The sequence below is a fragment of the Artibeus jamaicensis genome, unplaced genomic scaffold, assembly GCF_021234435.1.
Source record: "Artibeus jamaicensis isolate MK-2021 breed Jamaican fruit bat unplaced genomic scaffold, CSHL_Jam_final scaffold_833, whole genome shotgun sequence".
NCBI classification, from domain to species: Eukaryota; Metazoa; Chordata; class Mammalia; order Chiroptera; family Phyllostomidae; genus Artibeus; species Artibeus jamaicensis.
Genome location: NW_026522056.1, coordinates 14,066,316 through 14,079,211, shown reverse-complemented (window position 1 = coordinate 14,079,211; position 12,896 = coordinate 14,066,316). Strand labels below are relative to the sequence as shown.

Here is a 12,896-nt window from a genome sequence, read left to right as displayed (position 1 = left end):
GGAGTGGTTTCTGTGAGTCCCACCAGTGTGCTCAGCATTCTACAAAGCCACCACACTGGATCCTTTCCCCTGCCCACCCGGCAACCGGCAGTGTGTCCTCATCTACGAGTCTTGGCCGAGGAGGACTCCAGTCAACAGCACCTTCAAACAGAACGTCTATGCACATAGTGACGAGAGAGGAAAACGTGTTTTGTTGTAGTTTATGGCGGTGGTTGAACTGATGGGGGAGAGAGGGTCCAATCCTCATTGAAAGAAAATGGTTTATTTTATCGATCATCAGGGTAGTTTAGGATTTCTCTGCTACGTTATAGAATCCAAGAGTGTTCTTTGTTTGTTTTTTAAATGAGATCCTTTTTATCTTCCTGGGCATTTTATTCCTTCTGGAGAGCTTCTAGAGCTTCGTGTGAAATAATTGATGCAGGAATACTTACGTGGTTTCAACTGTAAAGATTAAACAGTCTAGGATTTAGGAGGATTTTTGCAGTTTTTCAGGGTTGGGAGTTTGTGAGAACTTGGGCAGGACATAGACTTCTGCTCTGGATAATACTTAAAAGTTTGAGAACAAAATAAAGATTTGGCTAACCAACCCTGTAAGAGATAATGTAGCTGGCTCTCTGACTCGTAGTACGCTACACGCTATGAAATATTCCTATGCAAGTTGTTCACATGAAGGAAGAAGACGAGTTGTCGAAACCTGGCTGGGAGCTGAGATTTCCAAGGCCGATGTGTGTGTAGGGCAGCATACTATGTCCTACATCATTTTACAATTAATAAGCTAATTCTCAGAATTTGCCTCTGGTTTTATACTAGGCAGTGTTCTCTTGAGACACCACCTTTGGCTGTTTACCCATTGCTTTGAAAAGGAGTTTTTTTATTGTTGAGGTGCTGGTGTTACAGGGGAAAATATTGGAGCCAAAATATTGGAGCCACGAAGAAAATTGTTTGTTAGAATTGACACCAAGTAAGGGTACCCATGTCAGTTTGATTGGAGCATTAAGATGATTGTACCTTATGCCTTGGAAAAAGCACAGAATGGTTTTATATACCAAGTCTGGAGTCTGTATTACTCCAGCTCCAATCTAATACAATAAACCTGCACTGTAGTCATAGAGTAGGATTTGTGGCAGGGTTTTGGGTGGAACTGTGGTGACTTCATAGTAAAGTGATGCTGTAAAACCACTGCCAGTGTTGGGTGCACTTTTGTTATTTTTCCAGTGGTGGTTTTAAAATTTCCTTGATAAACCCTTAGGCTCATGTGCTTTGCTTCGCGTGGTGTTTGTTGATTGGCTACTTTGGATAGAGAGGGGTTTCTTTTGGACATGCTTTTATATATTTGGGGGGGTGGGTTCACATTAATTTTGCTCTGAGGACAAATGTGATCAGTGTTGGGGTGGGGGAGAAGAAATATTTTGGTGGCTTTAAAGCTACAGAAATGTATTCTGTCATGGTTCTGGAGGCCAGAAATCTTAGCATGAACCTGTCGGGTCCAGCACGTTCCCTTTCAATGCTGTGTAAGAGAATCCGAGTTTGTCTATTCCAGCTTCTGACTACGTTTTAACTGAGGGGTTAATCAATGTTAGACATTAAAAGAAAAGAGGAAATTTAAACGTTTTATACTATGCGATGCCAATTCTTTCAAGAAATACCATATAAAACCAAGTATTACTAACAGTTATCTGGTAGGTCATAAATCATTTTTTATACCGAGGCTTTTCTGTGCTTTCTGAATTTTCTAAAATGAACAGGTGAACAGAAAACAAAATCTGTTGGCTTTGTCGATTTCTGTAAATTTCCTCTGCAGTATCTGTAAGTGTCACAAAAACACACTTGAGTTGGGTACTTTTTGTTGCTTCCACAAGCCTCTCTGCAGGAGTCAGATCTCTTCCTGTCCTTACAGCCTTTCTTCCCAAGGTTTCTGTCAGTCATTCCTTTGTCCCATCGCATTTTAGTGATCTTCACCAGTGCTCCTTGTTCTCCCTGCTTTGCCAATCCATCCCGACACCACAACGCTGGGCCCTCTCATACCCCGACCCCTCCAGCACTCATCCGTCCCCACAGTGTAAGGTCCGTTCAGGATTGCCCTGTCGTACCTCAGCACTCTGCACAGCATTTGCTCCAGCCACCTTTTTCACCTCTTGATTGAGCCTGGGCTGCGGTCGAAGGAGGAGTCCAATTTCAGCCTACATTTTTTGCAGGATCTCATCACCTGAATGTCCCAATCCCAGAGCGATGATTTTCCCCAGAATTCCAGTTATCTCTCTGTGTTATCTCCATTGAACTCCTGAATCAATACCTCCCTTCCTGTAGTTTCTTTTTAAAAAAAGATCAGTGCCATCTTATAGTATTGCCAATATAGAACAGGTACCCATAGATAGTACCCCAGCACCAGAGAAGTACCACACACAGTTGGAAGCTACACACACACACACACACACACACACGTGCATATAATTCTTTATAAATGCATAACTGATAAACATATGAAATAGCCTTATTGGTAGGGTTGGAGCTGATGGCTTTTTATAGGTAAGCTGTTAAAAAGCAGCCCTTGTTTATGATTGCGATCTCTTGCCTGTAGGGGATTTAGAGATGTCCTGGATGGATCAGCTGGGAAATCCACTCCCTCCACCTGCCCTCAATAAGCCTCCATTTTTAACTGAGGGGTTAATCAATGCACAGGTGAGTATGCCGGGTCCTCCCAGCAGCCACTGCCAGTCTGGGTCTGCTCATTCCGAGGTGCATTTGAGTTTTAACTATGAGAATCTGGTTTCTCCTGTGGAACTCACTTGGATTTGAACATGGGCTCCTCAGAGCCTTGGTGGAAGAGCACAGGGCTCCCCCAAGTTCCCAAACAAGCCTGCTCTGTGTGACAGCCACTTCGGAATGTTTGTGCTCAGTTTCATTTGGCACCTTGGTGTCTGCCTGGGGGTGGGGAAAAGGGAATGCAAATGTCCCTCTTGAACAGTGCTTGCTTTGGTCAAAGAAAAAACTTAGGAAGGAATGAGGGGAATGAACCTTCATAATAGCGGTAGCCAGAGTGGCTGCATGGCTCAGTGGGCTTGAGGCCACGTGGGACCGGATATTTAAATTGATCTGTAGTAGTAACAGCATATCCTCCCTGCGGGGAGGAGCTTACTTGATGTCTGGGGGTAACTTGGGTACCGTGCTTTAAGGTGCCTTGGAAGACACAACAGCTTCAGTGTATTGTGTGTTTGTTGAGATGGGGAGAAGGGGAATTGCTGGACTGCATATAAAAAGTACACATATAACATCAGTGCACATCTTTGAGTTTATCAGAATTAAGTTGCCTGGTTTGTCATTTTTACTGATAGCTGGAAAAAAATTACTGGAATAGTTGATCCTATGACAATTTCAGAACTCTTTTTACCCATTCACTCAAGAAATGGTCGCTAACTTTTGAGCGTTTACTGTGTGTCGAGCCATGGCCAAGCATCTGGTGTTACATTATTTCATCCTCACAACAAGCTGATGTGGGCATTAACCTTGATGATCCTCATTCATTCGATGGGAGCCACTGAGGCTGAGTAACTGGGGCCTTCTTGTGCAGATTCTGGGGGCGCCGTGGTCTGTGAGAGGTGGTCCTGGCGGTTAGGGCGATCAGGTATAATAAAGCACTGTATTACAGCAGGAGCACAGTTCACACTGCAAGGAGCAGAGGGTGATGGAACTGTGTCAAGGGAAGCTTTGAAAAGATGTGACATTTGAGCTAAGTCTCCATTAAGATTTACCCAGATGAGGAAAAGGGTTGAGATAATGGGAAAGATTGGCCTATATGAAAATACAGAGGCTTAAACAAAAGGACCCTTCTGGAGAAGCGAGGTGCAGGAGAGGAGGGGAAGAAAGGATGAGGCTGGGGAGGGAGTAAGGCGTCAGTGGGGAGAAGATGGAGGAGCTGGCCTCTCGTGCCCGGAGTCAGACTCCATCAGGTGACAGCAGCTGCTGTGCGGCGGGCCCCTGGCATTCTGGGACGTTGCAATGGGAGAGGGGATGCAGCAGTGCTGGGAAGAGCTGTTTGTTGAGAGTCCTGATGTGAAAGTAAGGCAGCACCTGGTGGTGGCCACTGAACCAGGGGCAGGAGGTATTCATTATGGGGCCTCATCGTCGTCAGGTGCTCAGGAGGGAAGGCACGCTTCATTTGGGAAGCCTCTCGGGTTTCTCCAGTGGACAACCAGCTACAGGTGTCTGTGTTTGTAGAAATAGAAAACAGTGGGGTTGAGAGGGAAAGCGAAGTGGGCAAAGGAGGTGAAGATGGTGGTTTTGCGATGGAGAGGTTCGACCTTGAAAAGCGATTTTTCAGAACGGTTCAAGAGTCTGTAGCTGGTAACAAGTGGTGGGCAGTGTGAAGAGGCCTGTGTGGGTAGGCAGCAAAAAAGAAGTACGTTGTATTTAAAACCCTATCTATGTAAAAAAGTGCTTGAGAGGTGGGGGGGCACACTGGAAATTCTTGGGAAAAATTACAGCAAAAAATGTAAAGCACCCTTTAATTTAGGAACATACAAATGTATTGCGTGTAACCTGCCTAATTATAACGTAACAGCATTTGTATCCGTATCTGTTGGAAAGAGTAAGGGGAGGAGCTTAGAAAAATCTAGGTGTGTATATAGAATTTTTCAAGCACTTTTTCGTTTTTTATATTTGCTTTCATCTACGGTCTTTGGAAAGTATTGTCTTCTGAAATTTGCAGTTAATTCCCAGGCCATTACCCACTTCTCCCTGAGGCACCCTCCCCACCTGCAAGGAAAGACAGAGCTACCAGGTTTATGGATGGGTTTGGGCAGTAAAGGTGGGCGGCCCCGAGAGGCTGGAGTGTTTTTCTAAGAAAATATTTCCCCAAATTGGTTTGTTCTTTTTTGAAATTCTTTGGGGTAGGGGTGAAATAGTAAAATGGCCCTTAGGCCGGAGACCACTGTCATCTCTTCTGTGGGTCACATTTTTAATCGATTCATTTCGTGCTTTCCAAAATGTTGTTTGCCTTTTCCACCCACCAGTGAGGCTCTGCTGGTGGATAAGGAAAAATACAAGGGAGTCTGAGAATTTAAGACAATTTGCATTTGTATTTCTGGTAGGTCTTAACCCTACTGCAGCCATTATGATGCATATTATGTAGAATAGTGGAGAAAAAGGAAATAGCAGTAATAAATGCCAATCACACCAGGAAGATTAGCTCCAAATTCCGGCCTGTAACACGGTATTGTCACACAAATTTAAATGCTAAGAGAACCCTGGCTGCAGCCTCGCTCCATCCTCTGCACCCCTTGGATTTGGCAGAGGTGTGTGAGGGGTGAGAAGCCCAGCAGTCTCAACGCTGAGGCGCATCTCACCAACCCAAAAAATACCTCGGAGGCCAGTTTCTACTTTGAATTAGCTGTTACTTCCCATGAGCTGATTTTTAAGTGACATTCCTCTGCCCTTCCTGAATTATGTCACCAGGTAGCTATGCTGGCAGGTGGTCACATTACCCTAATAGAAAACTCAAAGATGAAAGAAAAAAATGTTTTCCCTTGAACCCTCAGAGTCCTGTTTTGTGAAGATTTCTCCTGTCCTCACCTGTAGTACGGATAGCTGGGGCCTCGTGAGAGAGGGTGCAGCCTAGAAAGTGCTATCTTGTTACAGAAGTAGCAGAATTTCCTTTGTGCTCAGAGGGGAAGTGCTACAGAAGTGTCATTGCTTCACCCAGCATGTGTGATTTACAGGACTTAAAATGTGTTTGTTTCCTAAGAGAGGCATCTGTTTTTCAATGCAGTATCCCTGTAAACCGGCAGGATGTGTTTTGGAGCTGGGGGGGGGGCAGGCGGGGACAGGGAGGGTGAGATGACTGGTGGGGTGGAAAGTGACGCACACAGGCACTCTCTCTGTCTCTCTGTCTGCCTCTGTCTCTCTCTGTCTTTCTCTGTCTCCCTCTATCTCCCTCTATCTCCCTCTGTCTCTCTCTCTCTCCCCCGTTCTGGGCTTGCCCTGGGATGCTGGGGGGATACGACTGAAAATGTTGGTAACTGCTTCTCCCAAGGGCCTTACTAGTTGGTAGAAAGAACAAGGGAGCTGGCTGCTGGAGTCTACTCGGCCACTACTGGGCCGTGCTGTTGTGTGGGATTCTGCCCTCTGCCCACCCCACTTTTTGAAGCCCAGTTCGTTTTCAGGGACCTTGAAGCGTTTTCCCACAGATGAGCGAAAGAATTGTTAGAGCTGACTTAGGCCCAGACCATTTTGGGCTCTCACATTTCCTTTTGGTCTCATTTAATCTGTAAGGAAATTAATAGGAGGGAAAATTGAAGATCCAGGTGCATATCCAAATATAATCAGACTTGTAGAAGCATTTATGGATTTTGTTTTTTGCACATTAATTCATTAAGCATTTACTGAGTAGGGTCTACTCTTTTAAACATTGCACTTTCGCAAACCAAATGAGGTGTCATCATCCCATGTTTAGGATCAGAAAACCGAGGGATTAAGTAATTTGTCTAAGGTTTTACAGCTGGTGGGTAGGAGCTTAGAGCGTCTCCACGTGATGTGTGTGTGCCCAGCTGGTCTCTGACCTCACCCAGCAGGAAACGCAGCCTTACTCATTCTGCCTCAGCTGCTTGGGCCCGATTTAGGGCCCTGCAACTTGCTTGCCAAACTTGCTTCTGCCTCAGGGCCTTTGTGCTGGCCCTTCTGGCTGCCTGGAAACTCTGCATCCACACGTTGACAGGACAGCCTCTTCCCGGGATTTCAGTTCCTCTGTTACCCAGAGAGACCTTTGACCTCCAAGTTGGAAAACACCACCTTCCCAACTGCCATTACATCGCCCCTGGTTTGTTGTCCAGAGAGCACTTCTTCGTCACTGATGTTACCTGTGTACTTACTCATCTTACTCTCCTGGACTGTGACTGACTGGTTGCAGGGACCTCAGTCTTAGGGCTGTTTAAACTCACCCCCCACGTATAGTGCCTGAAACTGCTCGATAAATTTGTCATTTTTAAATGGATAGACTACCAACTAACCTGTCAAACTCAGGCCTGTACAATACACCACATCATCATAAACCCTTTCCAGCAGTTTTTAGATTAAATTTTAATTATTGCTGCCTTCAAGGTGATAATTTCTAGATCTCCATGCCACTTAATTATATCAGAAAGTACAATTATCACAGCTTTTAAAAAATTCTCACCCGAGAGCATGCTTACTGATTTTAGAGAGAGGGGGAGGGAGGGCTAGAGAGAGGGAAAGAAGCATCGATCGTACCCAGTTCCAAACCTACAGCCTAGGCATGTGCCCTGACCAGAAATGTGACCTGTGACCCTTTGGGTTATGGGGGTGAAGCTCCAACCAACTGAGCCACAGTGGCCAGGGCTGCTTGTCACAGGTTTGAAGCCAGAAATTGGGGATGATGGTCAGTGACATATCCCTTGCAGGGCGTGTGTGGGGAGGGTTAGGGGTTATATGCAGTTGTTTTTCACACACAAAAGGATCCTTCTTTCCCTTGGTGCAGTTAGAATGGAAACAGTCCGTAATTCCCAGGACCGGGAGTGAAATGTGGGCCTGGCGTGGGGTGACGAGTCAAGAGCAGGGCAAGATGAACTCGATTCCTGGTTTGCAGATGTGAGTGGGGGCTCGAAGGGTTAATGTGGGTAACCCAGGTGGAATTGATTCAGAGGTGGACTCACACTCTCCCTCCTCCGATTCAGCTGTGCCCCGGCTCCCTGTGCTGGCTTGTGCTCCGCTCGCCTACAGAGCAGAAAGGCACACAGCTCAGGGTGATGCAGGCTTCAGCTGGACAAATCCAGCCTGCAGGCACCTGCGTGCAGCCAGGAGGGTGCGTCCAATCTGGGTTTGTGAACCTTTACAGGGTGGCCTCACAGCCGCTTTTTACACCCAGCGCTCAGGCTCACAGGCTCGGGAGCTGTTTTTATTCATCGGAGGGCAGAACAGATGACATTTCAGGATGACAGAAATGTAAGTCATCGTTCCTTTGCTCACCGGACTGCCTGGTAGTGGGCCACATTACTGCACTCACGGAAATGCAGGCCTCCGGGTAGTCCTCATTCGTGGGTTCATGTCACAATACTTGACCTTGAGCAAACTTTTAAACTTTACCAGCATCCATTGTCTGAGAGTCTTAGAACCAATGGTTTATAAATCCTTGTATCTGTCTGTTCCTGATGAAATCATCAGTCCTCCTTCCCCTTATCTCTCTTCTCTGAAGGACCCAGGACAAGTCATTAAAGCTGTTTTACCTTTGACAAGTTATTGCAGCCTGTTTCCTGAACTACATTGTAGGGATTGGGCAGACAAGACCTGCTCTGCATTCAAGGAACTGTTCACTCCGCTCCCATTTCCCTGCTCCTTCCATGTTCCATTAGCAGTGGGGGCGGGGAGGGGGGCGACGCGGCTTGCCAGCCCACAGCCATCTGGGGAGGGGTAGGCTTTTGTGGGGAGAATGGTGTGAAGTCTGAAATTCGTTTTGTTTTTTATTAAGAAAATGCCTCTCCCTGAGAAATGGGTGGGAGTTTCTGGGTGTGCACCACCGGCAGGAAATGACCCTCTCTAAACAAAAGGACTCTCTAAGCCCCATCCTGTGTCTTTGTGTTTTGAGGAGGATTATGCAGAAAACCAGAACTAAGATTAATCTCTGCTTTAGCCATTCTGATGGGGAGGAGACAGAAGATCCCTTCCTCCCTTTTCTCCTAAGTGTCCAAGTGCCAGGCGGGACCACAGAAGTCAGCACCGCGAAAGCTTCTCCGGGGAGTGTTACCCCCAACAGGCGAGAAGGAACCAGGTTGGGCAGAACGATCCCAGCAAGACAATTTAGCTTTAACCTTGGCTTTCAGCCTTTGCTTGAAAAACTCATCACCAGCAAAATGCAGAAATATGGAGTAGAGGGAGGAAGAGAAAAATGTTGTATGATCTGTTTCTTTATAAGCAAAGACATGGGGTGCTAATAATCAAATACCCTATAAATACAAAATAGGATATGAAGGGCCTCTCTTAACTCCCCTTTATTTTTGTAAATCTAAATTGGCGACCTGACAGTGGGAGTGACTTCTGCTTCGTAACTAGCCGGGCGCTGTGTTAGGTCGTGGGCCGATGAAGGAGCACCTGGCCCTGCTCCCTTCTTAGAGATGTTTCCCCTGTGCACTTGAAGCTGGGTCTCTGTACAGCAGGGTCCTGAATTTATATTGCTAGGAAGGGAGTTAGGTCTTACCGAAATTGTTCTGCCTTTACAACTTCTTGCTCACTGATTTGCAGCAAAGAACTTCTTTTCCACTCACCATTTTTTTTTTTTAGGAGTACAAATAAATTCCTACTAAGAATTAGAAACACACATTTCGTTGAAAATGGTTTTGTGGTTTACGTAAGTTTTCAGAACACTCGAAAAGACATCTTTTCAAAGGGAGAAAACATTGTTACACCACTATTTTTTAGGCTGCCCATTGTTAACTATTTTTAGAAAGGCCTGTTGATGTAGCTGGTGGGTCTGTGGGTCAGGGTCAGGGTTACTTTGTAGCTCCAGCCGCTTAACAGAAGTGCAGGGGTAAGATTAAACCTGATACTCAGACCCCAGCATGAAAGGGTTTTGTTTGTACATTAAATGTCTTGGAAAACTGTGTCTTAAATAGGAAGTGAGGGGGGTATTGTTTGAAAGATATGTGACCATTGCTAATTCCAAGGTGGCCAGGGAGAAATGACTCTCATTGAGAGGTTCAGTGTCCGATGTATTGGTAGGTTTTCTTGTTGACAGAAAAACTTTGGAGAAAGGTTTCTGTTGTGATGTTATTAATTTACAGGTATGGAAACAAATACTGATTTAAATTTGTTCTGTAACACCACTTGTACAGAGAAAATATAAAAATACAAGTGATAATTTCTCCATTTTGCTGCGTAGAATTGCGCAGTACATAGCGCTAGAAGTCTGCGTTGACAATCATTTCTGCCTCAGCATTTCCCACTGTCCTGTTTTATGTGGGGTCCGTTTGTGGTTCCAGCGGATTCAGGAATGGAGTGTGTTTGGTGTTATTGGGTGGACAGGTAACTTTTTTTCTGTAGCTCTTCACATTCATACAGCCACTGGTAAACCTTGAATCAGAGTGGAAATGGCCTGATTAGAAATGTGTGTCCATCCTCTCCATGTTCTTACGTGATCAAAGTGCAGCGTCTTGCCCTTTGCAGGACCTGCATCTGATACCATTTGGTCATAGGGCACCCAACCTGCTGACTCCCTGTTACCAACAAAAACGAATGGGGTGGGGGGCGGCGGAGCAAAGCTTCTGAAGTGCTGTGGGGCTTCAAATATTCTGAGTTTCTGGTTTTGGCAGATATACTTGTAGAAGCTTTAATCGCTAATTGTCTCTTCTCTCCCTTTCAGAAAAACCCAAAGTCCTTCTGTCAACATAAAAATTGCTCTTATTTCTATTGTAAATCATGGGCCATGATTATACAGAGAAGTCCCATTGGTGTGAGCGCGTCCTGAAGTCAGCAACAAAGTGTTGTCCTTTCCTTCTACGCTGAGGAAGTCAGTCCAGGCAAAGCTTGGGTGTCACCTGGTGTGGGAGACCGGGCTGTAGAAATCCAGCAGTTCGATCTGGGTCCTCTCACTCATTCTAGGGCTCTGCGAAATCTTCCTACGAACGTGATCATTAAGTTTTCCAAATTGAACTTGTGATCGTATTCCTTGGGAAGCCTGCCCTAAAAACCTCACCTTCCTCCCCATGCCTAGTGGATGGATTTGCAGTCATGCAAACCAGAACATTTCTCATCGAGGGACGGCATTAGAGAGTAAGCGTGTTGTAAGGCCCCGGGGCGGTTTCCCTTTATCTGAAGCTCCAGGGTGGGAGAGGGTTTGCATGTTGTCTGTGGGGCGTCTGTAGTGCCTGCTCCCACAGCAGTGGGCCGCAGTGGACAGCAGAGAGCTCTCTTGGGAGATTTTCGCATAGTTTACATCCTGTTTTGCACTTAATTCCATGAGTCATTTCTCCCAGCCTTTCTCAAAGGAAGGGTAGCGATGTATTGCTTTCTACTTTAGGGATTAAAACAATAATGATAATAAATCCACTGGATTTTCAATTTATTTGATTTTTCAGATTGAGACTACCAAGATTCCCAAGCCATTTGTTCACCTAATTAGATCATATTATGCCTAAGTTCCTTTTCATTATTCCCCCCCCCCAAAAAAAACCCCAAATTTTTTATTAATGGCAAATAAATCTACTCACAGTCTCCCCTCCCTCCCACTGAAAATACAGGTAAGCCAAACAGCTGTCTCCACTTCCTTTCTCCACAGTCAGTATTAACACTTGGGTGTTGATCTTTTTAAAGCCCTTCTCTCTGTGTGTGCACATGGACACAGTCCTCCAGCCCCACACACAGAGTGAGCTCACACCGTGGTAGTGTTTACATTCGGCTTTCAGTGGACAGCGAGCTCAGCGTCTTTGGTGCCGATGGATGTTACTGATTGTGCGTAGCTTGTTTCCGGTTGGCTGTGAACAGTGCCGCACATCCTCCTGGCTGCATTGGCGCAAACACCCACGCTGATTTCCTTCGCTTAAACTTTTTGGAGTGGAATTTCTGGGTCAGAGGGCACACATTCTTTTTAAGACAGATGTCTACTGCCTACTCTCCTCTAGAAGCACTGTGCTGATTTAGACACTCCCACCAGGAGTGTGGGCCGGCCCATTCTCCTGTGTCCCCCGGGGGCACTGCAGTTTCACACTGTTGCAAGGGTTGCTCTCCCCTGCAGAGTTGCCCACGTTTCTGTTCTGTCTGTGATTCAGAATTATTGGCCCCCGTCTGATCTGCCCAACACCTGCATCTTCCACATTGACCTTTGTTTTTTTTAAACCTCATTTCAGGACGTCGCCCCATTGTTTGAGGTGCTGCTGTGGGCACCAAAATGCTTAGCAGGAAGTTTCTGGAACTGCCATTCTTGAGTTCACTGAACTTGCTGAAGGTGTTGATTGATTGATTGTGCGATCTTGTGTAGTGAGTCCTCGGTAGATGTTGCTGGCTATAAACTTAATGTCTGGCGGCCACCGCTGCCTTGGGTGTTCTGTGTGTCTGTGCGACCGTTCATTGAGGGTGTTCCAACATTGGTCAGGTGAGCTAATACCACTGCCAATTAAACTGTATTGTGTGGTTCATTCCCTTTTCAGAGGTGTCACATTGCAGAAATGTGGCAGAACTGTGGGCTGTGTCCTTGCGTCTCTGCTGTTCCGGCCATGCAGTTGGTTTGCTGTTGAGGTGAGGGCCGAGACACTCGTGGACACGGTGGCCCGTTTGACGTGAGTTTTGGCGAACAGCAAGCCAGTTCCATCCCTGGAACTTTTACGCACAGTTAAAACACCTATGGACCATGCAGTGCACCTACTTGTGAAAAGGTTCCTTTTCCCCCTAATATTTTGAAGAGGGGGCCTGGAGCTCCAGCGAGGAAGTGGCCGGAACCACTCCTCAGTCTGCTGTGCGGACCATCAGGCATTCTCCTCCTCCCCCGAGGGTGTTTTCACGGTGGATGCCCACGGTGTACCGGGAGCAGATACTCTCTGAGGAGTGCAGCTAAGGTCTCCCCTCGTGGGCAGGGCAATCACCATTAACCCCAGCCCTCGAGGCCGCCTTAATTGTTCACAGAGCATTCCTGCAGAGCACACACGCCCTCCACACATGTTCTGAGAGTGTGACTCTAGCAAGTGAGCAGATGTAATAGAAACCTCAGTCTTGACTCATCCCGACTGTTACAGATGAGTGGAATTTGCATCTCATTTAGCGTTTACTCTGACAGTATTTCAGGGTAAATTGCCACGGAGGCCATGAAATAATTTATAGGTGCATAGCACCTTTCTCAAAGGAACTGCAAGTTCTTTTGCAAATACAGTAAAACATACCTTCTTTTTTTGAGTCTTTGATTC

General features: G+C 46.2%; 1 protein-coding gene across 8 annotated transcripts in view; it reads left to right on the top strand.

The window, feature by feature from the left end:
- RBPMS (RNA binding protein, mRNA processing factor) overlaps positions 1-12,896 on the top strand; it is a 162,594-nt gene that overhangs the window by 4,207 nt on the left and 145,491 nt on the right. Inside the window, exon 1 of one of the 8 annotated variants that reach the window (XM_053659927.1) lies at positions 7,851-7,953. The exons of the other annotated variants lie outside the window; for them this stretch is intronic. Coding sequence (XP_053515902.1) covers positions 7,930-7,953 — 24 coding nt within the window. The 5' untranslated portion in view covers positions 7,851-7,929. Of the gene's footprint in view, positions 1-7,850; positions 7,954-12,896 lie in introns of those variants that run through there. 8 annotated transcript variants of the gene reach the window in all.